This window comes from Athene cunicularia (assembly GCF_003259725.1).
Source record: "Athene cunicularia isolate RWA chromosome 2 unlocalized genomic scaffold, athCun1 chr2_part2, whole genome shotgun sequence".
Lineage (NCBI taxonomy): Eukaryota > Metazoa > Chordata > Aves > Strigiformes > Strigidae > Athene > Athene cunicularia.
In genome coordinates this window covers 3,507,632-3,530,884 of record NW_020799096.1, presented here as the reverse complement: position 1 = coordinate 3,530,884, position 23,253 = coordinate 3,507,632, and the positions used below count along the sequence as shown (strand labels likewise).

The 23,253-nt window shown below is 35.3% G+C and overlaps 1 protein-coding gene across 28 annotated transcripts in view; it reads left to right on the top strand.

The window, feature by feature from the left end:
• Positions 1–23,253, top strand: part of CLASP2 (cytoplasmic linker associated protein 2) — a 154,598-nt gene that overhangs the window by 87,560 nt on the left and 43,785 nt on the right. For 11 of the 28 annotated variants that reach the window (XM_026843942.1, XM_026843937.1, XM_026843935.1 and 8 more), the window contains 12 exons: positions 1,610–1,680; positions 3,700–3,759; positions 4,973–5,050; positions 5,660–5,827; positions 8,447–8,502; positions 9,599–9,769; positions 12,954–12,977; positions 15,795–15,812; positions 17,758–17,859; positions 17,997–18,023; positions 20,975–21,001; positions 22,946–23,116. In XM_026843942.1, the coding sequence (XP_026699743.1) occupies positions 1,610–1,680; positions 3,700–3,759; positions 4,973–5,050; positions 5,660–5,827; positions 8,447–8,502; positions 9,599–9,769; positions 12,954–12,977; positions 15,795–15,812; positions 17,758–17,859; positions 17,997–18,023; positions 20,975–21,001; positions 22,946–23,116 (973 nt within the window). The remainder of the gene's footprint in view (positions 1–1,609; positions 1,681–3,699; positions 3,760–4,972; positions 5,051–5,659; positions 5,828–8,446; positions 8,503–9,598; positions 9,770–12,953; positions 12,978–15,794; positions 15,813–17,757; positions 17,860–17,996; positions 18,024–20,974; positions 21,002–22,945; positions 23,117–23,253) is intronic. The other 17 variants (XM_026843943.1, XM_026843941.1, XM_026843939.1 and 14 more) reach the window with 6 other exon arrangements.

Here is a 23,253-nt window from a genome sequence, read left to right as displayed (position 1 = left end):
ACTGACAGCCAATTCAGGTCATGGTGCTTTAGTATATAATTGCTGCAAGAGTCTATATAAAATAGAGGGAGGATGTATTATACCAGTGATCCTCAAGAACTCCATATCATGTTTGCACCTTTATTGGATTTCATATTTCTTCTCCAGATAGTTCTTACACTGTAGTCTGATTTCTCTTTCTTGACTCTTAGTAAATCAGGAAGCAAATTAAAAAAAAAAAAAAAAAAAAAAAAGGTGGGGTCATGACATGATAAGATGGCATGGTAGCAGAATATCTTTTCCAGAGGGAGATGGGATTCGGGTTGGACATCTGAGCTGCAAGGTGGATTGAGAGGAAACATGTATCGTTACAGTTCCAAAGGAGTAACAGATGAAATGTGCAGTCTTAAACCTGAGTGAATAAAAACAAGTCTGAGGCTTTGATTCCTTTGCAATACACTTTCTAGAAATTACAGTGTCAGTAACTCCAAAGACTTGGAACATACAGGTTTCTCCCATCTGTAAAAGCATTTTATTCTTTCCCCTGATACTGTTTATTGTTCCGGCAGTCATGTGCCACTTTACAATTTGGAAACTATGCAAAACATAAACAAAATCCCCAAGACCCTGTTTAAAAGTGTATCAGTGTGAACAAATGCAACTGTTAGTCTCTTCCAGATTTTTGAATTTATTCCCTCCTAATTCTGAGGTTGGCAGTACTCTTGAGAGCTGATAATTATCTCTCTGCTTTTTTGGTGATCTGGGGGTTTATGTCCTACAACAATAACCTAAGGAGAAAGTATGATATATGTGATACTAAGAGTTGTTCAGTACTGTATTTTTTAAGCAGTTTTTTATATCCTACAGTTTGACACTGTATTGAGGACTGCTTTAGAAGTTATCTTTTGTATTTAATCAAGAAAATAATAAAGGGATGAACTGAAAATATATTTGTTGAACCGTGTTACTCAGAATTAAAATTTTAATACTTTGTGTCTACAGTGAGTTAGGATAAGATGAAGTAAGGTTACTTTAATTCTGAAGTAATGCATTTGAATTTAATGTAGTTTATCTTATCCCCTTTAAATGGTAGTTTGTTTTCTCTTTCCATGAAGATATTAGGTGTTTCTACATGTCACTGCTTTTATTATTTTACATTAAACGGAATTTGATCTTTGTAGTAATAACCATATTGATCCCTAAAAGAATGCTCATCGTTTCAGATCAACTTATGTACTTTCTGCTCCCTAACTCTAATTTTTAAGACTGTGATGTCCGTTGCTATTTTGTCTGTGGCAAAACTGAAGTAACATCAGCTTACAATTACTTTGAGAAGGCAGTTACATTTGAGCCTTTGTATGTGACTTCTGACAGCTAAATATTGCATATCATGACATGGTTGTTGATGGCATTGGAAGTGCTTCTTGCTTGACCTCTTGGGAAAAAAAGACAGGCTTAATCAATTAACATGGTAGCAGCAGTCTCTTATTTAATAGTATTCTACATTTAGTTTCAGTAAGCATTTTAAAGGATTGCAGTTTTTATTATGTTGCTAATTCTGTTTGACTTAATTAGTACAGTACAAGTTCAGGAATACTTTTGTCATTAACTTCTTTGTTCTTTCTTTAAGCATACTCATGTGCCACGACTCATACCTTTAATAACAAGCAACTGTACCTCAAAATCAGTTGCAGTTAGAAGGTGAGTACATTATAAATAACAAATTATTAAAGCTGTTGCTTATTTAAATATGATGATCATATGTTGAAAATAAGCATATTTGAAGATTTATGGCTGTTAACTCTGAATACACAAAACTGTGTTATCCAGTAAACGACAAAAATTAATTTCAGCGAAGTTACATCAGATGATCTTGGAAGACTGGTTCTTTCCTCTATATTGGGGGACATACACTGTATCTTTCTGCAGAATTCATTCTAATTTAAAATGTTTCTAACACTTCTTGGAAAAAGTACCTTCTGATTTAAAATCAGAAGGGGAAAAAAAAAAAAAGAAAAAGCTGTAGTTGAATCTATGTTGCTGAGTCTAATGAGAATAAGCAACACGGGTATTGGGAGAGCATGGAACGTATGTGTGTCTTTGCAAAGCAGTTCTGTTAGGGCCAGACAGGCCGAGCCTGGTGAAGTTACATCTTGTTGAAGCACTATGGTGTACTGCATGCAGTGTGTGGTAGCACCTTGCCTCTCTTGATGCCATGAGGACTTTAACTTCTGTGCAGTGTATTTGAATGCTTGGAGCTCAGCTGTCTGATACTGTGTCCAGAATAATGAACCTACTATGCTGGGGACTGTGGGATTGAGACAGTGGCTGCTACCTTAGAGAGGACGTGGTGGATCAATGTGGTGTCATGTTTTAACAACTGAGGTGCATCTTCAGCATGTTGCTTTTTCCAAGAACATGATACTTGAACACTTGGGTTGACTTTTGACAAAATCAATTGGTTTCTGACGGAGTGTATTTTTCTGCACAGAATCATAAGACAGCAGTTAACGCTGTTTCTGGACCCACACTAGCCCTGGAAGTGATACAGCTGTGTGTATGCAAGAAACAGCTTGAGCATTTCAACTATTTGCTCTAAGCTGTCTTTGCATCCAAAGCGAATATTATCTCAACTCAGATTATACTGACTTGTCAAAACTTCTAGTTCAACTGCAGAACAATTCACAGGGCTTCAGTGCCTCCACTTAGCACAGCTTTGCTGAGGAACACTAGACTGTAGGTGCCTTTGATACTGCAGTTCACAATCCAGTGAATATCAGTGAAGGTGGCTGAAATTGTATTGTTTTCATACTGACTTCATTCCTTTGGAAGCATAAAGAAAAACTAGATCAGTTATAATAGTGAAAAGCCTTTCAGGGTTTATTGCCATGCCTTGTAGGTGTCCAAAGGCTTTGGGCAGAACAAAAATTATATCTGTCCCTCCAGAACAGGTCAAAGATGCAACATAACAAGAAAAAGTAATCATTCCAGGCAGTATAGTCCACTACCTTTTTGAAGATGTGTTACCTACACCTTCCTAATCCATGTCACTTTGATTTATTCACCAGGATCTAGCTTCAGACTATTTAAAAGTATGCCTTTTGCTAATGGCTGTCTGCTAAATTGCCAAAAATTCCACGTTAATAATGAATATGGGTACATAACTTAGTTTGTACTATGCCAGCACATCTTCAGGTGTTCTTTCTGTATGCAGAGCTCTGTGCTAATGGTCTCGTGTTTTCCTTTATGCTACATGCTCAGTAAAGATAGATGAAGAAATGGGCATAGTGTTTGGGACAGAAGTACACTGCCATAAAAATATTAGGTTGTGACTTAATAGCTGAATTTTTTAAGTATTAATTTTTTTTAATATTAAGATTTTTTTACTTTGTACAATTTTTAAAGACTATGGATTTTTTCTATTATGTTTTGGGGCTAATAAAACTAATGTAGCATATGTGTAGTAACATGACTTGAGCAACAGGTGGTTAATTGAACCACATCTATTTCTTTGAAGTGTAGGATTAGCTAGCCTGCATGTTTGTTTTCTATACAGAATACGTTAACTTTTCAATAAGGTGACCAATGTCTGTCTTTGGCAGATGAAACATACTTTTATGTATTGGTTTCCCTCTGGGAGAAAGAATAAAGTTACTGTTTACTCCACAAGCACATTAGAGAAATGAGTATTAATTATAACTTTCTGTTGTGTCTTTTTAGGCGCTCCTTTGAATTTTTAGACCTGTTGTTACAAGAGTGGCAAACGCATTCATTGGAAAGGTACAGACCAGTATACTGCTTCCCCAGGAGTAAACTGCTACTGAATTTTGAGACAGAAATCTTTTCATTGAATCCTTCACTTGAATTATGTTGTTCAGTGTTGGCCAGCCTTTCTAGCATAGACAAATCTTTCTAGCACAGCAGGTGATGTGCCTTGTTCAGGTTTCAGGGAGGAGAGCTGTGTGCTTCAGCCTTAACTTCATGTGGCTCCTCTCCTTTACCCTCTGCCTCTTCTCATGTACCGCCTATGAGCAATGCATGTACCATGCTTTTCTAAATTTCACTTATATCATGTGTCCTGTGCAGCAAGGATGTACAGGTAAGCATCTGTCTTTCTCCTGAAAAGAGGAATTTGTGTGTTCTCCATAAAAGAGGGCAAGTGGGATTAGACTGGAGCTCTGGTAATAATTAAGAACCCACTGTAACTTCTCCAGGTAGATAGGAAAACAGTACAATCATCAGCTCTGCAGAATGTGTACTAGAAGCACAGTTTAAAAGCAAAAGGGTCTACAGGGCCTCCAGAGAGGGCTCTTCGGAGTTCGTTCAACTCCATAGTCACCTTTCAGACCCTCAAGGTGCTTCTGAGAAAGGCAGGAGTGGAGAGATCACTTGATTTATGTCAGAATGTGTATGTGTATTTGAAAAAAAAAAACCCACAACTAAACACAACACCACCACCCCACCCCCCAAAAGATAAAACACCCGAAAAACAAAACCCCAAACATGTCTTGAATTAAAACCTGTTTATCATCACAATTTTCAGTTGTTCTGAAGGGTGCTTTACTGTTCTTAGAACATGTGTTGAGGTTTAGAACTCATACACCAAAAGCTTTCAGAGGTGTATTTCCAGGAAAGCCCACTTACTAGTATTAACTTTTTCCTTAATATAGTAGGGGAAATAGCTTTTCTATTTCATGAAAGTACATGTCTTAATAAAGGTATTTTTAAGTAACTTTTTAAATGTGATAGGTGGATGTATGTCTGAAAAGTAGATTATAGTTCTTTTAGTTTGAAGGAGGAAGCTTACCTAAACCTTTACAGAAGGTGCAATTCGGTCATCAGTGTGCTTAAGCGTTTGTTTACTTCATATCTTAGAAAGAACTACTGTCTCAGCTGTTTTTTACTTTAAAAAATGTTTATTAAAGTGTAAAACTTTACTACTTAAAATAGAATTTGGAGTAGCAAAATAGCATGAAGAATGTCTTTCTTCTAGGCATGCAGCTGTCTTGGTTGAAACAATCAAGAAGGGCATTCATGATGCTGATGCAGAAGCAAGAGTGGAGGCAAGAAAGTGAGTTTTGACTACATTTTGCTCTGAATAATTTTGTTTTACATGAGCAATAGAAGGCTCTAATAGGAGGTGAGTGGCTGACTGTGGCTGAGGAAGAGGACACAGCTTAGGTTGAAAATTCATGTTTCTGCTCTCGAAGTCCTGAATTAATATCTGGTTTCATTTGCGAAAGACATTCTGACAGTCGGGGCCGTTAATACTGTTGTGCAGCATTTGAGTATTCTACTGAAACAGGAGTCATAAAGGTTGATATTGTTGCATAATATTTTTTTTCCTGCCACTTAATTAAGTCATCAAACAGCTGCCGTGCTTTGACTAGTGAGTAGACCAGACAAGAATTACTCTTGCTTCCCCACAGAATCAGTAAGTGAATGTGAGAATTTCAGAAGATAGATGTAAATTACTTTGAAAAGATAAATCCAGTCACTGTAGCTAGTTTCTTTTATGGTTTGAGGAGCAGTATTGTATGAATAACTTACTTTCAGTCTGAGTTCCTTTCCCTCCCTCCCCATTACGGAATGGTTGATTCTGTAATCTTTACTTCCTGACTCCACACTTCAAAGAGACAATACAAAGACAATTACATGTCGTTATTCTCTTCCTTTACAGGGCTTATCTGGGTCTTAGAAATCACTTTCCCAGTGAAGCTGAGACTCTATACAACTCTCTTGAGCCGCCCTATCAAAGAAGCCTCCAGACCTATTTGAAGAATTCTGGAAGCATTGCATCTCTCCCTCAGTCAGACAGGTCATCCTCCAGCTCACAGGAGAGCCTCAAGTAAGGATCACTTAACTGTTTCTGAGTCTATAAATAAAAACTGTTACTCAAAAGCAAATGAGTTTCTGTGGTGTACAGAAAAGATGCAGTTGTATTTTGCCACTTTTAATTCTTTAATTAATCTTTTGTTGTGTTTTGCTATATGATGCTATTTCCCCAGCAAGGTGAGAAATAAGGGCAACCATTAACTGCATTTTAGCAGGCTGTTCTTAATCATATTTTTATTTCTTACCAGCCTCCGTTACAGCAGAATATCTTCAAGGTTCACATGTTGATGTTCTGCATTCTGGTACAATGAGCAAGTCTAGGAAAGAAATAATGATGTTACTCTGTTTTTTTGCCTTTTCACTGGGAAGTATGAGGAGGAGACATCAACAGTGATATTCATTCAGATTGGAGATGGGTTTTTTCCCTGCCTTCACAGTATTGAATATGTATTAGCAGTAGTTTGCAGCTATGATAATTACTAGAGGGTGAGTCTGTGCTGCAATCAGTGGTGTATTAAAATGTATAGACAATCTTGAGCTGAATAGATAGATTAGATACCATAGAAAAGGAAATCTACTAGCTTTTTAGTAGAAATGTAAAACAATAGTAGTAGTATGTGATGACCTTTTCCTTAAAATTCTAGAAAGCTTCCTGAAAGTATTTAAACCTGTTAAAATTTCAATTCAGATGCTTAATTTCTGAAGCCAGAGAACTTGTCTACTCACTTTTGACTCGAAAAGCAAAGCCTTCTTCCAGCATATTGGAAGCTAATATTTTTCTCTTTGTTTAGCTGCTGCCTTAAATACCAGAGGCTTATCTTATCTTTCCTATGATTCTTGTAATTATAAAAAAAAAAAAATCTTAAAAATAATTGTCTAAGGTAGGCTGTTGCTAACACTTCATTTTCGACAAACAAATGTCTATTCAAAGATTAATTACTCTTGTTTAAATAAATCTGGATTCCCTGTCTGAAAATCAGAATGCTATTGATGAGTTGCTAGTAATAAAATGTTAAAAACTAAATTACAGAGAAATGAGAATCTTAAAAAACTCTTAAATCCTTGTTACTTCCTGTATTGCAAGATATGTAAGTACTTCAGTACAGAAAGGGGAAAGTAAAGTAAGAAATCTCTTATATTCGAGGTCATGATATTGGAAATTAATTTTAAATTGTTTTTTCACTAATTTTGCATTTAGATGCATGTTGTTTCCCCTGAGTTACCTAAAATTACACTTCTGGCTTCTAATTAGAGGTGCAGAGTTCTCCCTCTATAGATGAATTTAGGAAATATGGGTGTGGTTTTCCCAAAAGTCTGATCCTCCATTATTTTTGACCCTCTGAATTTATAGCTCTTACAGATAGTTGATCAAAAATGGTTTTATTTAAAGAGGGAGATGGAATGAGAGAAATGTGGTGACTTGTGCCTACCTATATGAAGCTGCTTAAATTAAATGTCAGTTGCAATAGATTGTGACAGTTCCTGGGCCTTCTGTTTGGAGCACCCAGGATGCACCCAGGAACTCTGCCTTGGCCTCACTGGCCTACTTGCAGCAAAATACCTCTAAAATACTAGTTACTAATGTCAGAAAAGCAGGTATTATTCATAAGAAGATGCAAATGTATGATCTTTTCTGAGGAGTTAGGTAACAGTGCTGACCTCTATATTATCACTGAGCACCTGAGATATAACTGATAAATGCACAGTATAAGGCATGTCTTTTCTCTCTGCTTTTTGGTTTAAAATTAGGGATTATTTTTATTAAAGCTGAGACTCTAGACTGAGGTTGTAATTTAACAACTAAATAGTCAACCATTTCAGCAAATACAAGCTTCCCAGTCAGATAAGTATTTAGATAGATGGCTAGATGTGAATTGATGAAAGTATCATGCCACCTTCTACTAGTCTTTTGCTTTTCCCTGGTCCCTCTGCATTTCATCGTCCTGCACCAGGCAGAAGGAAGGGCTCACAGTTAAGCTTGAGTAGGACAGAAAGATTTTGCTTCAGCAACTACTCATTTTTGCAGTAAGAGTAAAGGTAGAGAAAACAATAGAGGAAAAAATAGAGGATTTTTCTCCTTTTATAAATTGCGGGAGCCTCTACCATTCAGACAGGGGAAATTCAGTCTAGCTGCTTGGAAGTTGCAGCATTTTTCTTATTAATTTGTAACTCGATTATTGGGAGATACAGGACTGGAGGAGGCTTATGAATTTTACACCTAGTGTTTTTTTTGTTACTGCAGATACCACTTAACATTTCTTTCATAAATCAAGCTTTTTTTTTAGCTCCCACTATTTTTGTTTGACAGTTGATTTATAAGATCAGCTGTATGGTTAAAAGATTGTACTGACCACCTTAAATGTTTCTGTGACCAAGACCAGAATGCCTGAACTTCGTGTTAACAAAGTGTGCCTGTTGGTAATCAAGGGATTAATGCCTTGTGATGAAGATACAGTTTTATAAAATATACAAGATGAGTGTTTTCTCCTTATAATTTTGTACTTAATGTATTTATCTAAAATATGCTGAGGAAGTTGAAGGGGAGAAAAGAAAAGAAGATTCCCTGCCTTTTCAACCTGATACATGAGACTGACTTACTGAGTTTACTGACTTTTTTTTTTTTTTTTTTCAGTCGGCCTCTATCTTCTAAATGGTCTGCAGCCAGTGCAGCAAGCCTTGCAGGCAGAGGTAAGGTGGTTGCAGTACAGTGCAGTGCACAGTAATTGTTCTTTAGGTTATTTGAAATAAAAGTTTAAAATGCAGCTTAAAAATGTACTATCTTAATCCTTTACCCTGTTTCCAAGTTGAATAATGGTATGTGTCATTACAGACCGCACCTGGAGCTAAGATTGCCTCATACTCACTTCACGTTACCTATTTTCTGTTGTTGCAAGTATAAGACATAATTTGCTATGTATTGGTACTATTAATTGATCATCTGTCTTGACATTTTGTCATGAAACGGTCACCCTTAAAGAAAAAAAACATTATTCCATGGTCTATTGATGATTATTAAATTTATGGCATTTGGAAATTAAGGACTCATTGTACTTCTGCTCTATTCCCATGTGGCTTCTGCTCTTTATAAAAAAGCCAAAACCTATAAATTTGTAATTTAGAGAGTTAAATGTTGCCTTGTCTTTTCAGAATTTGATATCCTTATTCTCTTTTTGCATAATGTCTGTGTAATTGAGTGCTTGTTTTCTGCATACTGAAAGTGTTAAGGGGGAGTCAAGTTTTGAAGACATAAATCAATGGTTAAAATTAACTGAAGCAAATAGTTAATATTCAGTAAATAATATGAGGTGAATACAAAAATCCTTCACAAAAGATTAGACCCTAAAGTAATTCAAGGTATGCATTCAGCTTGCCTGTGGCTTTATCTTAGCTTAAGTATGGAAATATTATCTTCCCTCTGTATAACAAGGAATGCTGTGAATTTTCTTAAGTTTGTGAAGCATTCAATAATGTAATAAATCACTTAAATGAATTACTTAATTTGGACTAAGGTTTGAGTTTGTATTCATGCTAAAATTTCACACTGAATGAAGATAAAATGAAACTGTAAAATAAACTGTTCTTTGACTGAGTTTCATGTTAACACCAGGTCTAGTTTACTTCTTAACCTCCATAATACTTTGTTTAATACTAACTTGACTTACACTTTTTTACATTGTTTTCTCTACTTTTTGAAAGTATGCTGCAGTAGTAGGAAATGTTAACCTTTTAAATATAATTATTTTTAGTCCTTATCAACTTACTTTCTGATTTTATCTTTTGCTAGTTTCAGGCAGCAGCAAGAGTGTTCCAAGCCCAGGAACTCTGCAAAGGTCTCGCAGCGACATCGATGTTAACGCTGCCGCGGGGGCAAAGGCCCGCCATGCAGCTGGACAGACAGCTGGAGCTGGGCGCTTGTCAGCAGCTGGTCTGCCTCCGGGATCTTACGCTTCGCTAGGTAAGGGAAACATCTTGACAGTACTGTGAAATATTTTTTCAGGTTTTTGATCAAAAAGTTACAGGATGATACTTCTACATTTGAAAAATTGTTTCCATCTTTAGTAGTATTGAGTATTGCAAAAGAGCAGGTGTTCTGACATAAGTTACAATTCTGCCTGATGTGTTATTTTTCTTGTGCTGGAAGAATGACAGTGCCCTTTAAATCTGGTAATCTGGAATCAATATTAAGTATTGGAAGGAGAGGTACCTTCACTTAATAGCAGATGGTGATCATGGCTTTTGTTCCTAGAAGTAATAGGGAAATGAGTGTTAGGACTCTTGATGTTCCATTTTTCTCAGCTCTTTAGCATTGTTGTAAAATAATCAGCTAAAGAGACATCCTGGCAGTAAGTAGTGGCTTCTTGAAGTAATACTGAAGTGTTCTACACAATAATACACAGTATTGATTTCACAGATCTCTTCCTAAGCACACTGATGGAACTATATGTATGTTATTATCTAGGTGGCAGTCTTCACTAGTAGGAATACTTGCTGTTAGATACAGAAATTGCTACAGATGATAGGAGTGCAGAAAAGTATTCGATAGTGGTGGTGGTAGATGCTAGAACCTCCACTAAGTGGTGAAGGTAAAAGAAGATGGGCATGTTTCTGTTGTTTTTTTGGTTATCCATACTGTAGGGGTAGCAATGGGAGCAGTGAGGTTCAGTGTTCACAAACCTGTTAGTTTTTTCTTCTCAGCTAGACATGCCAGCTAGATCACCAAGGAAGTATATCCTAATGTCAGTGTTGCCAAAGTTGATCAGAAAAGTTACGGATGTTGTGTTTGCAGAGGTGTTAGGATACAATTGGGCTATGGTTTTCAAAGATTTTGGTTGTGCTTTTTTAAATTAAAATTTAAGTTAAAAACTATTGTAAACAAGTTGATTCTTTTGTCATCAGGGCCTACTTGAAATACTTTGAACACCCTTGGTTTCAGGATTAAGTTCATGAGTGTGAGCAGTGCTGACAGAAAGGAACACTTGCTTGAAATAGTAACTTCGGGTGTGGGCTCCCTCTACTGCTCACGAAGGGGGAATCGAAGAACCTGCTGGGTGGGTAGCAGATGGACACCAAAGTTAGGCTGCTCAGTTTGCTCGGTGGAGAAGATACGCTTTTGGTTATTGCTTGAGAAATTCTCAGTTTCTCCTAACTTAATGTCTGAAAGCCTGAAATAGGTGGGATGATTATTCTCCAAGATCACAGTGTTGCCTGATGTGCAACAAGATATACTCTGGATCTCGGACAAAGCTGGACTTCAGCTGTTGTGAGAAGTGGAAGTGACACAGAGCATGGTTGGTAGAAGGAAAAAAATGTCCAACAGAAAACAGAGAAATCTCTCTCTATTAATTTATCATCTTCATGTTGCTGAAATTAAGAGACTGCTTTGGTCAGAGTTTCACAGGAAATTAGCTCTTGGTTGGAGTATTGGTTTGTTTTCAGAATATTTTAAGCAATATTCATGCCCAGAATTTTGTAAGCAAGGATGGAGAAGGGCACAGAGGTTTTCAGGGAAGTAAATAGTGGTGCTTTTATGCAGCAAAATAACAGAAATAAGGAAATAGCTTATTCTCTTTGTAGTTTACAGAATTGGTGAGTGGCTGTGGGTGAGAGGAATAAATAGGAATTAAGTCCAGGTCATATTTTGAAGAATTTGAGTATCTGAAAAGTGTTGCCTTGCTAGCAGATAAAATCAGTTGTGGAGAAGAATGCAGTGGTGATTTAAAATGGCAAAATAATGTGATACTAGCCATGTAAAGTCAGATCTTACTACAGATGGTATAAGGGCTGTGATAGTGAAGGAGACCAAGGTTTGTTTACAGTTGCACAAAGGCTGTACTGCTTGATTGGTCTTGACTCACTGTCCTAACAGTTTTTTAATAGTGGTAAGGTAATTGAAATGACACGTACCTGTCCCCTCTTACCTATGTAGAGAGTGTAACTGTTCTGTGGTTGGCTGTGGATTAACCATGGAATCCACTCAAAATATTGTTTGCTCTTAGATTTCAAAAGGTAACCTTAAAATGAATGGAGTGTGAATCCAAGCAAGTGCCATGTTTCGGAAAATAGGCTAATTTGTAAACTTCTCCTCTCTGTTAATTTAAAGGGTGGTGTTTATGCTAAATCCAAATATGGCAATTTAAATGACAGAATTGTCAAGATAATGCTGGCCATGGTACTAAAATGCCTAGAAAATGTTACTGTATTTCCATAATGCTTTCCACATCACATCAGGTGTGGCAGCCAATACCAGAATAAATAACATTGTCTTCTCTGGAGCTTGAATTTATTTTGATTTTCACCCTTACTCAGAGAAGCATCCTTTTGCTTAAACAGCTGCCAAATTTAGAGCCTAAGAGGACCACAGGTTCATGAGCATAGTAATCTATAATTGTCTCCACACAGCTCTTCCCTTCTTATTATTAATAGAAGAACTCTTGGTTGCTTATGTATGTTTGGGGTTTTTAAAAGACTGTGCTAGAAGCATGAGGACATTTTCTACTTTAATTATTTGAAATGTTGACTGCCTTTGACATCCTTAAGTCTCCTCAAAAAGGACATAAATACTTAAGTTGTAATTAGATATGTCTAATGCTAAATTTTTTAATTTTGATTGTAACTGTTGTAATATGCATGTACTACCTTCCAGCTGAACTGGTAAATCTTTAATGCTTTTAAACCAGAGTGAAACTTTCTCACATTAGTCCTGTCTTATTCCTATGTCTTTTTCCCTCTTGTCCCTTACCCCAGGTGGGGCTTCATGCTCAACAGCAAATTTCATAAGAAATAGAAATAGTGTGGTTCAGTAATGATATAAATATGTACTGATGCTTCAGCAACTGTTGTTACTAAGCATGAAGCAGTTTATATATAGATTACTGTAAGGGTTTGCTCAAATCGGGGCAATACAAAGAGATTCAGCATCCCTGTACAGGGTACTTGTACTCTGTTATGTGATTTTGTACGTTGGACTGAGAGAAGCCAACTTTACTTAAGGTATTTTATACATGCATGAGTTAGATAAACGTGTCTGCTGTATTTAATATTAATGTATTTTCCTTAATTAATGTTTTATGACTGCTGTGAACACCTTTATTCTAACACACTAAGTTTTCCATGTTTCTTTGCCTGCTTTTTCAACAAAGAGGATACTTCTGACAAGATGGATGGTAAGAAATTGTTTAGTCTGTCCTCTAATTCTATTAAGTTTTTAATGAAGTGCCTTTTATGTAAAATTATTGCTATTTAATATATTTGTTCATTAACAAAATACTGTGCTGTTTTCTTTAACCCCTATGTAATCTTGATGTCTTACTCTATGTGTTGTGTTGTTACTGTATTGGTCAGTGGTTTTGGTGATTGGTCTGTATCTGCAACAGAAACTTTATAAGAAATTGGATGTTACTCCTGTTTTTTTAAAAAAAAATCTATTAAATTACAGACCAATTCTGTAGTCAATACATGCTTTTTTTAACTACCTCTAGTTCCATCACATTTCATAGTTTTACCCATAAAATCAAATTTTTTGTCATCTTGGCAGAACAGCAATGGGAGAGTAGAAGATGCTTGACCATATTCTTAAGGATTTTTTTAAAAAAGCAAACTAAAATATTTTCTTTGGAAAGTACTTTATCAAAACCTGGTCTAGTCACATAATTTTAAGCACCTGTAAATCCTCTAATACAATGTAACTCGAATAAAGAGTAGTTTGTTAAGAAGGACCTACCTGGTAAAATAGCTTACCAGGTATACCACCCAAGTTTTAGTGCTTACTTTTTCTTAATTCACTGTATTAAACACATGGAGGCAGTTGTCATGCATTTTTATAACTGCAAAGCAGTTGAGAATCGGGGTTCTCATAGTAGTTGTCCGTTTCAGGTGTAAGTAATGCTTCCCATATAATAAAGTGACAGAGTTCCAGCCTGATGCATGAGAGTTCTAGTTATAATTTATTGTTGGTGAACACTTAAGTCAGTTGTTTGCTACTTAGTTAATAACTCATCACATGTGTTTAATAACAGTACATGTTTCAAAGAATGAGTAGTTTACTTAAAGCAAAGCAGGTGATACTATTAATAGACATGAAAACAGTAAGAAGGTACATCTCTAAAACCCAGAATCCTGAATCATTTTCAAGTACAGATAACCACTATCATGAGAGATACTTTCTGGAGGAATTTGAGCCATCTCTGAGTATTGCAGGTGGCAAACCTACTTTAAATGAGGGAGGGGAGTTTGTACAGGGTAGTAGGGTCTGTCTCACTTATTTCCATATCAGATTTACTTAACGTTGCATATAATAGGATTGATTTATAGCTATCTGTGCTAAACAATCTTGAGCTTTTTCACATTGTTACCGGCAATAACAGTTCTTAGGGCCAAGTGTACAGGCTTTTCCTTTTGTTCAGACCACTAGTCACAACTAATGCTGTCCCACACATCTGTTTAAAAAAGGTAGGGAAAGTGCTGCACAGTTGATAAGAATAAGAGGGGCTTTTTCTAGAGGATATCTGCGTGGATGGCATGCAAGACAGAATGAACACAGGTTAGCTCTACAGCTGTAATTGTATGATACAGCTTCTCCAATGTAACCACCACCAGGAGGAACTACTAATCAACTTTTCCCCTTCCCACTAATCTTGGCCACATGTTTTTACTACTTCTTTCACCATTACCTTATAATACTCCATTATCAATAACTATAGGTGAAAAAACTCCAGAAAACTGATTTAATGAAACAAAAGTGAATATTTTATTATTTAGCTTTTGGAGCTAACACTGAGCATTGAGCCATCCAAACCAGGTGGTAGCACAAGGGTGGATAGGAAGAAGGGGCAGAACCACCACTTTTAGGACCAGCTTAGCTATTAGCCTGGCTTAGGTGTTGCCTAAGATCCAGCTCTGAAAGAATGCTGTATTTTAGGGTTTGGGGTTTTTGAATACAGATTGTCAAATTTGATCTGGAAAACTTCAAAGCACTCCTACATACATATTACTGTAACTGATTTTTGTGAGGAAGCATTGCAATTTACACTAAATTAGTTTTTTAGAGGGATTTTTAAAAAATAATGCCTTGACGATAGTATTATACAAGGAAGCCATAGCCAGGTTTGCTGAGAAAGTTAAGTTCAGGCTAGCCAAAGACACTAGCAGACTCTTTAATGATTGTAGTTCTCTTATAAGGCAGAAATAGCAGACTGAAAACAAAATTGGGAATACCCTTTGATTTTTTGGAGGCATTTTAACATTTTTATCACTACTAGTACATATTTAGTAGTAGTACATATTGATTAGATAGTCTGTAATCAATTTGTTTCAAAGAAACTTAGAGAGAGGAAGCACTACTGTTTAGATAGCTTCCCATCAATTCTAGGTACTGATGTCAGTAAAAAGATTTGTCTGACTCTCATTTTGTCATAATTAAGCCTTGTTAAGCTTGGCATACTTGTTCAAGTGTGATCTGGTTTCATCAAGCTCATATTCCACTTCTCTGGGCAAAACCTGATCTTGTGCATGTAGCTCTTCAGAGTAATCATGGATTAAATACAGAGAAATCCTCCTTGTTGGCAGTTCCTATGAAATTATCACTGTCCATTGTGGGAAACACTGTCCTTATGTTTTGCTCAGAGATAATTTATAATAGTATGTTTTATATTTTCAGAAGAGCTTGCACTAAAATATTTTTAATGTCTGTTTTGATCTGTACATGTCATTTTGTTGACCTACCACATAGTTTTTTGTGGGTTTTTTGGTGGTTTTGTAACAAGTTTTAGAAGGCAGTGCTATATGTTCTTGTAAATCATGAGCAGTGTAGTATGGATGTTTCTTGATAATTTTGCTTCAGTTCAATAGTGGAGTTGCAACACCAAAGCTTTAGACCTGACTGCATAAAATTTGTCAAGATTCATAAGATTAATCTCAAAAAGGAATTGGAGAGACACAGTATTGTTTGGAATATCATGTATTTTATTATTTTTTCTGTTTAGGAACAGCTTCTGAAGATGGTAAGAAAATATTTTGTTAGAATAGCTAATATTTTCAGCTTCATTTTCTCATGGATACGAATTAAGCTTTAAAAGTAGAATGTGGTCTTTATGGGGTTTTGTGGAGGTTCATAACTCCAGATAGCTTATGCATCTAATACTTGGTTGTCATGTAGTATTTTTTAAATTATTTTGCTTTTATTTTAATTCTCAAGTACTCATCTGCAGTAGAAGTGTCATTGCTTAACATTTTTAGTGTGTAAACGTAGGAGCTTTATTATTTTGCATTTGTTTTTTAAAGCAAATTTTGTCACAGAGTATTTCATCAAATGTGTTCATGCTCTGGAAAGCAGGTGCTACTATTAATCTTCTATCTGAGACTTGGGAATTAATTTTCAATACGCTATTACCTTTTAAACCTGTCGTTAAGAGAATGGATGTAGAAACTCCAAGTGAGTTAACAGTCAATTTGCTTCACAAATACAAACTTCTTTTTTACTTTGATAAAATCAAACCAGCTTCCAAGTGATAGTTGAACATAGCTTTGAAATAGTGGCACTCTGTATTCCTAAGTTTTGGGGCCAAATTCTGAACACAGTTACATGCCTTGCAGTCTCACAGCACTCAGTGGGAAAACATTGCCATTGCACGGGGATAACTAGTAGAGTTTGGACTAGTTAATCTAACCGTTCTTGCTATTATATTGTTTTCTGGTAGTTTAGTGAATAACCTCCTTTATCCTGATTCTCTTCTTATAGACTCTCATCTATGACTATTCCCTCTACTTGGATGAATAATATTAACTTGGTTGGTCTCCAAATTCTGCTGTGGAAAGCCCAAAGAGGCTAGAACTAAATAACAGTCTGTGTACCTAATTCTTCTGGGTCAAATATTGACTCTACATGTCAAGAAGATATTTTAATTACACTGTGGATTACTTGTTGTGCTAGATCCACCCTGTACAAGCTTTTTGGGTTTTGTTCTTGCAATTTATAAGAATTACAACTAGCATGATTTCCGGTTTTGTTTAATTTTTGTGTTGTTCGAGAGGTTGTTTCAGGAAATATAATCCACCACACTACTATGAATGAAGTTTCAATTACCTATAATTCATCCAACTGGGATCTTCCTTTCTTTTGTGATTTCATTGTATGTGCTGGATGTTACGAGGAACATAGCTAATAATGCAGAAAGTTTTAACCCAAAACCAAGATGGTTTGACATTCTAGAGAGGTTGATCTGATGGTTTAGTTGTAGATACTCAGTTTAATCTGTCCCTTCCTCAGTTCTTCTGTCTCTTGAGGAGAATATTATTTCCTTCTATCATGTTGTCACTGAGAAGTAATTAAGTGTACTTAGTCTTTGCAAAATGCTGTAAAAAGGCTTGGGAAATCCTCTAAAAGTCTATATGCCCGTGACCAGGAAAACAGTAGAATCTTCAGGAATAGGAAAGCTACTATTTAGATTTCTCAGAAGTGGAGTGAAGTTATGAGGAAACCTCAGAGGCCCATTCTAAAAATAGTCAACATAATTTTTCTAGTTTTATGACAGCAAAAGTAACATTGCAACTGCAAGTGATCATGAGAATACTGTACCCGATACAGCAACATTAGCATTTGTGTGGCCTAGTATATTTAATAAACTTCCCTTTTTTTTTTTAACATAATCAACCTATTTATGTAGGAAGCAAGAACAAGCTAGCTAGTTCAGGGCGTTTAAATGATAATGTGTAAATTGTTTACTGAAATATGTAGCATGAGAGGAGAAATATTTTGATTCCTCAACTAATTAAGTCCTTCAAGGTGTTCAAATTTCTACTAATTATCCCAAGTGAATTTTCACCAATTGAGTTATGTTATGGTTCAGTTTTATCTACAGAAACTTAAGAAATACTAGTAAATGCTATTGATGCTTTGCGTTCTACATTAGTGTGAAAAACTGATTTAATGCAATTTTTCTTTTATAGGTCGTATACGAACAAAGCTTTCAACACCTTCTGTTGGTATTGGAAATTCTAAAACAGATTCCAGAGGACGAAGTAGAACCAAAGTGGTGTCACAGTCTCAGCGTATGTATTTTCTGTTTGTCAGTTATACCTGATAAAGAGGCCAAATGCTTAAGCATATATTCATTGACCAATGGCTACAGTCAAAGTTAAATTTTAAAAAAAAAAGCTACATACTGAGTTGTTGTTCTGTGCCTTAGGTTCATCATCGCCAGACAAAAATGAAGGTATTTTTTCAGTGTTTTGGGTCAGTGGTATTTGCATGCTTTTCTAATTCATGTTGTTTTTCTCTGGACAAAACACTAGGATAGGTCTTAGTTTGCCAGTTAAATGAGACAGTGTGACAGAAAATGAAATCTACCCTTAAATTCTGTCTTCAATTATAACTTCTCAACATTCTTTTCCCCCCCTTTCTGACCTCCCCAACACAAAACACCAGTAAACTTCTGTCAGTTACATATGTCACATAGACAAGTAATAACAGAAGAATGGGCAGACTGATTGGTGTCCCCAGTGTTATTTGCAAAACCTATTTTTTTTTATTTTTCAAAACCTCTTTATTTTTCAGCCAGAAATACCTATTTTCATTTTAAGCTAGGCACTACTCTAGTTCTTGGATATATACTTCTTTTTTTGTATTACAGCTGTTATTTTACTTAACTCTTTGGAGTAAAAATACTAAACTCTAACTTTATAATAAGTTACTTAGCCTTTATTGAATTATTGTTACAACAAGCAGTTGACTGTGTGTCACCTAATCCACAGTAATTTTCTATGTGTGTTTAGAAACCAAAGCAAATGCAAAATTTCCAATCTAGCTGAGCTCTCTGTCATTAATTAGAAAGACCTGATTACCTCACATTCGCTGACACTGACTGACCTACAGCAATTTGTTCACACATCTGATGTCCAACAGACATCTGACTAAGCTCTGTAGCATTTTCAGATTCTCCTCTTTGATTAAGTGAAACGCAATGAAATTAATCAAGGGAAGACAAATTGAGAATAAAATTAAAATAAACTAACCAGTCCTATAGTTTGTCAGGTCTAATGTTCTAAACCCAGTAAACTATACAGGTTTTGAATTTTCCAGTACAGTTATTTTGCTGTCAGTAACTATATCCTTTTTATTTTAATAAGCCCCCTTAATTTTGTGTTTAATGGGAGAAACATTTATTTTCATAGCAATGACAGCATTTAGCCTAAATAGAATTACTTTAGAGGTTAAAAAAGCAGGTAGAAGTTTGGGTTGGGATTTTTTTCTGTTAAAGAGTACCTCCCATTCAGTTTTGCATTGAAACCTGATCCAATACTTGCAAGTTTTGTGAAATAAAACTTTCAAAAAACCTGAACAAATAAACCTAAAATACTAAAATACAATAACAGAAGTTCTCTTATTTTTTGCTTTGACAGTGCTCTAATCCTACAAACGTTTGTGGGATGAGAGCTTGAAAATAAAGTCTAGTTATTTTCTATGACAAAGGTTGTGCAAAAACTTGGTTTATGTTTTCAGTGTTAAGATGACTATATCATAAGCAAAGACTATTTGGATTAATGATTTAAAGGGGGGGAGGGGAGGTAACAGCTGTAAAAAGTATCTCTAACACTTTTCACTAGTATTAGGAAAGTTCTGAAATAAGATTTTTGAAAATGCCTTTGTACTTTGAATAGTTTTGGTAAATTCTTAAAAAGTTGTTTGATAAACTGTTTAGGGGGAGAACTTAAATTTAGGTAGCAATGTAAGACTTTTGTGATGATCATTGTTATATAGTATTAATTAAACTGACTATATTTAGGGAAACAAACTGAAGCTTTTTCAGTTTCTTTTTACTAATAATGACTTTTTTCCCCAAGAGAACTCATTTTTGCACAATATTAATGTCTAAAGTGATAGGTTGAATTTATGTTTAAATAACTAGATTTGTCTACATGTGATGAAGTGTGAAAAAGAAATGCCTGAATGCATCTTCACAGGCTTTTATTACCTCTTCTGTTCAGAGCTGATGGCTTTAGATAGCTCATTATAACTTGTCAGTGGGGGAGAACAAGAATTCTGAGATGTTTTAAGGAAGATAAACAGGGCAAATACAAATGGACAGGCAAAGGAGAATTGTCAGACGCTATATGCCAGCTATTAGGGTGATGCTTTATGTGACTGAAAATTTTGACAGCATTGTGAGGAGTGAGATGCTTGACGTTTCCATACAGGGAATTGTTTCAGTTCCCCAGCTTATAGTGGGAAAATGGCTTCATATTAGATTTAAGCTTTTACTTTTTTAAAAAAATACTGTAACACAGATCCTTTGTAAATTTAAGGTTCCAATTGTTTAACCACTTTTGTTCAAAGATCATTTTGTGAAAGACTTGCAAATTTGAATGCTTTTACAAAAGATACTTTTGTAGGGTTTTAGAATCCCTTTACTCCTCTTCTTCTGTTTTTAAATTGTAATGTAAAATAAATGTGTATACAATCTAGAGCTCATTATTTTATTCTTATCTACGGAAAAAAATTGTTCCATTTTTTTCCTCTCCATTCCTGTTTCGTTGTCAGGCAATTCAGCAAGGTGTGCTAAAATTGCATTACAATCTTCATTCAGAGTAAAAGAATTAAATTTCTGAATGGAAGCAAATTCTTTTATACTTCAGATGAATTTTAAAGAGGAAAACCTGAAATTCTATGCAAGTCTTTTCAGTTGTGCCATTGTGAGTTTATTTTTTTTGTCATCCACTGCACCTGCAGCTCAGTTCCTTTACTGTCTGTCTCAAAAAAAAAAATGTTTTGGCCTTGTGTGTAATTTTTGTTCAGCTGTTGAACTTGAACCTTTTTGGCAATGTAATATTCTTTGAAATTAATGTGAAGGCTACAGTTTCATGTTTAATTGAAATTTAATTCTTCAGTATTATCCAGTTGTTGATTAGAAAGCTGAAGAATTGTAATTTGCTTGTGCAGCTTTGCTTCATCTGCTTTGTATATATATAGCATCTGAGTTTAGTTCTTCAACTGTGGAAGCTACTTAAAAGCACTGCTTTAGCATAACCCCCTTGTGGCTTTTTTTCCAGTGTGAAATGACTAAAGCTTTCTTATTTCCATTTGCCATCCATTTTTTAATCTGCTCTGCTCCCTCCCTCTTCATGGATTATAAACCCCTACCCTAATCCTGCCTTTACACTTGTTCAGGATCACAGTCTGCTAACCCCATTGGTGGTAAGAGTCTACAGAATTTGTGTATACATCATTGTTTGATCACCTGTTTGACACATCTCATTTAAGGACCCTATTCAGCAGAAATTCTGGCTCACATTTTTCCATATGCTGCATTTACCTAATTGGATGTAATCCTTATTTAGAAGGCCATAGAGATTGGAGGTTTTTTTCATTTTGGAATACTATTTCAGTAACCCTTCTATCATCATTCAGTTGGCTTAGATCTTATACTGCTGGTAGTACTGACAACAGTATGCCAGTGCTCTTATTAGCATAATATTTTCAGGACATTAAGCTTCATTTAGTTGATGCTATAGTGGTACACTTTTCAGGTCAAACAACAGAAACATAAATGAAGTATTAGAATGAGAGGATGCATTTCTTCTATATATTCTAAGAAGAGTTGTTTTTCAGGTTTCTGACCTATTGAAGAAAAATCTTCTAAAACTCTCCAACACAGTAAAAACTTTTACAATATTTTCAATGTCTTAAAGAGGTACAAAATACTCGGGGCTAGGAAGAATGCATAGTAATATCAGGTCTAAACTGAAATGACCTGATATGAAGAAGCTGTCAAACCCTTAATTTTTGCAGACCACAGCAATTTTATAGATGTGCCTATTCTTTTTTTGCTATAGAAGTTATGATTATTTTTTCCAGGATGTGTAATATTTTGTTTATAATTTCTGCTGAATAGGTTCATATTTCGGAAAAGGGATTTTGCTAAATAATCATTTCAAGTTTGAATTCAAACAATGAATCTGAAAGTATATGCATGGTCCATTGTTCTAGTTTTCTCCCGTTCACCCAGCATATGTTTTATTTTGTTTGGGATTTTATTTCTTTTCCTATATGGTCAAGCTTTAACCAACTTGTATCTCTCTTAAATGTGCCTCATAAGAAGTAACCCATAAAACTCACTTGAGATGTTGCATGTTAAGTCTATAGCATAGCTGTGGTCATAACAGTTACCTGATTATTTTTAGAAGATTATTAGAAGGTTTGTATCTGTAATTAACCTTTGGTTGAAGTTGTGTTTTGCTTTTTATTTGGTCAGACTTCTTGAATTCTGCAGCTGGAAAATAATTATATCAACTGATGGTATAAATTGGTTATAACTAGAGAAGAATTGATTCTTTATTATGGCTTAAAACTTAAATTTTCTGTAACTGAAATATCAAAAGTAGAGATCAGTGACCAGTTTATGGTAGTGAGTCCAGTGTGTTGAAATGAACATTTATAGCACTTTGTAATGTACCATTTTGATTAATAACAGTATAAGATGCTTAAATATGCCATGATCAATTTTTTAACTTAATTAAAGCTAATTGAAGATTTTCTTTGAATCTGTGAAACTTCCACAGAAACGAACATTAGTATTTTAATTGTCTTCAGTGACATTTAACTTCTCAGAGAGCAGTGCTTGAAGATTTCATGCTCTTAAAAGCAAGGGAGAGGAGTTTAAGTGTTATGAAGATGATGTTACTTTATTATAACATTGTTGCATGGAAAGAACTGGGATAATTATGAATCACAAGTTCAAAGTTGCTCCCTTTCGCTTTCTAGCAGTTCTTTTATTTTTAGTTTCTTTTTTAATAGAATGTGTCTAGCAATACCATGTAGCTTAAAAAATGAACACACCAATGTTCCTGTTAGGGAGTGGAACTGCTGATTAAGACTAGAAATATTATTTATGGTTTCCTGAGCATATCTAGTACTGAATACCATGCCAAATGCTTCCTTGCATTGATAATTTATCTACCTTCTATGTAGTGCTATAAGAACTTGGATAAGGGTTTTCTATTTCACATTTTTACCTTGTAAGTTTTTCCAGATCATTTCAGTCTACCACCACTTTCCTACTAACTTTAAGCATTTTTTTCTTTTTAACCATAGTTGTTTACTTTCTACGCTGTTACTTATATTTATTCATTTTGCCTTCAGCTGGCAGTAGATCTGGGTCTCCTGGAAGAGTTTTGACAACCACCACACTTTCCACTGTGAACACAGGAGTTCAGAGAGTGTTAGTGAATCCTGCAACTGCACAAAAACGAAGCAAAATCCCACGAAGTCAGGGATGCAGTAGAGAAGCAAGTCCTTCTAGATTGTCAGTAGGTAAGAATCACTGAGTAACTCTTAGTTTCTTTATAGCCCTTCTTACTTTTAAGTGCTGGATATCTACAGCTTGCATTTAGTTAGTTATAGGTGGATGATAAAATTAGAATGTATATCAGTAGAAATCTGAAACATGC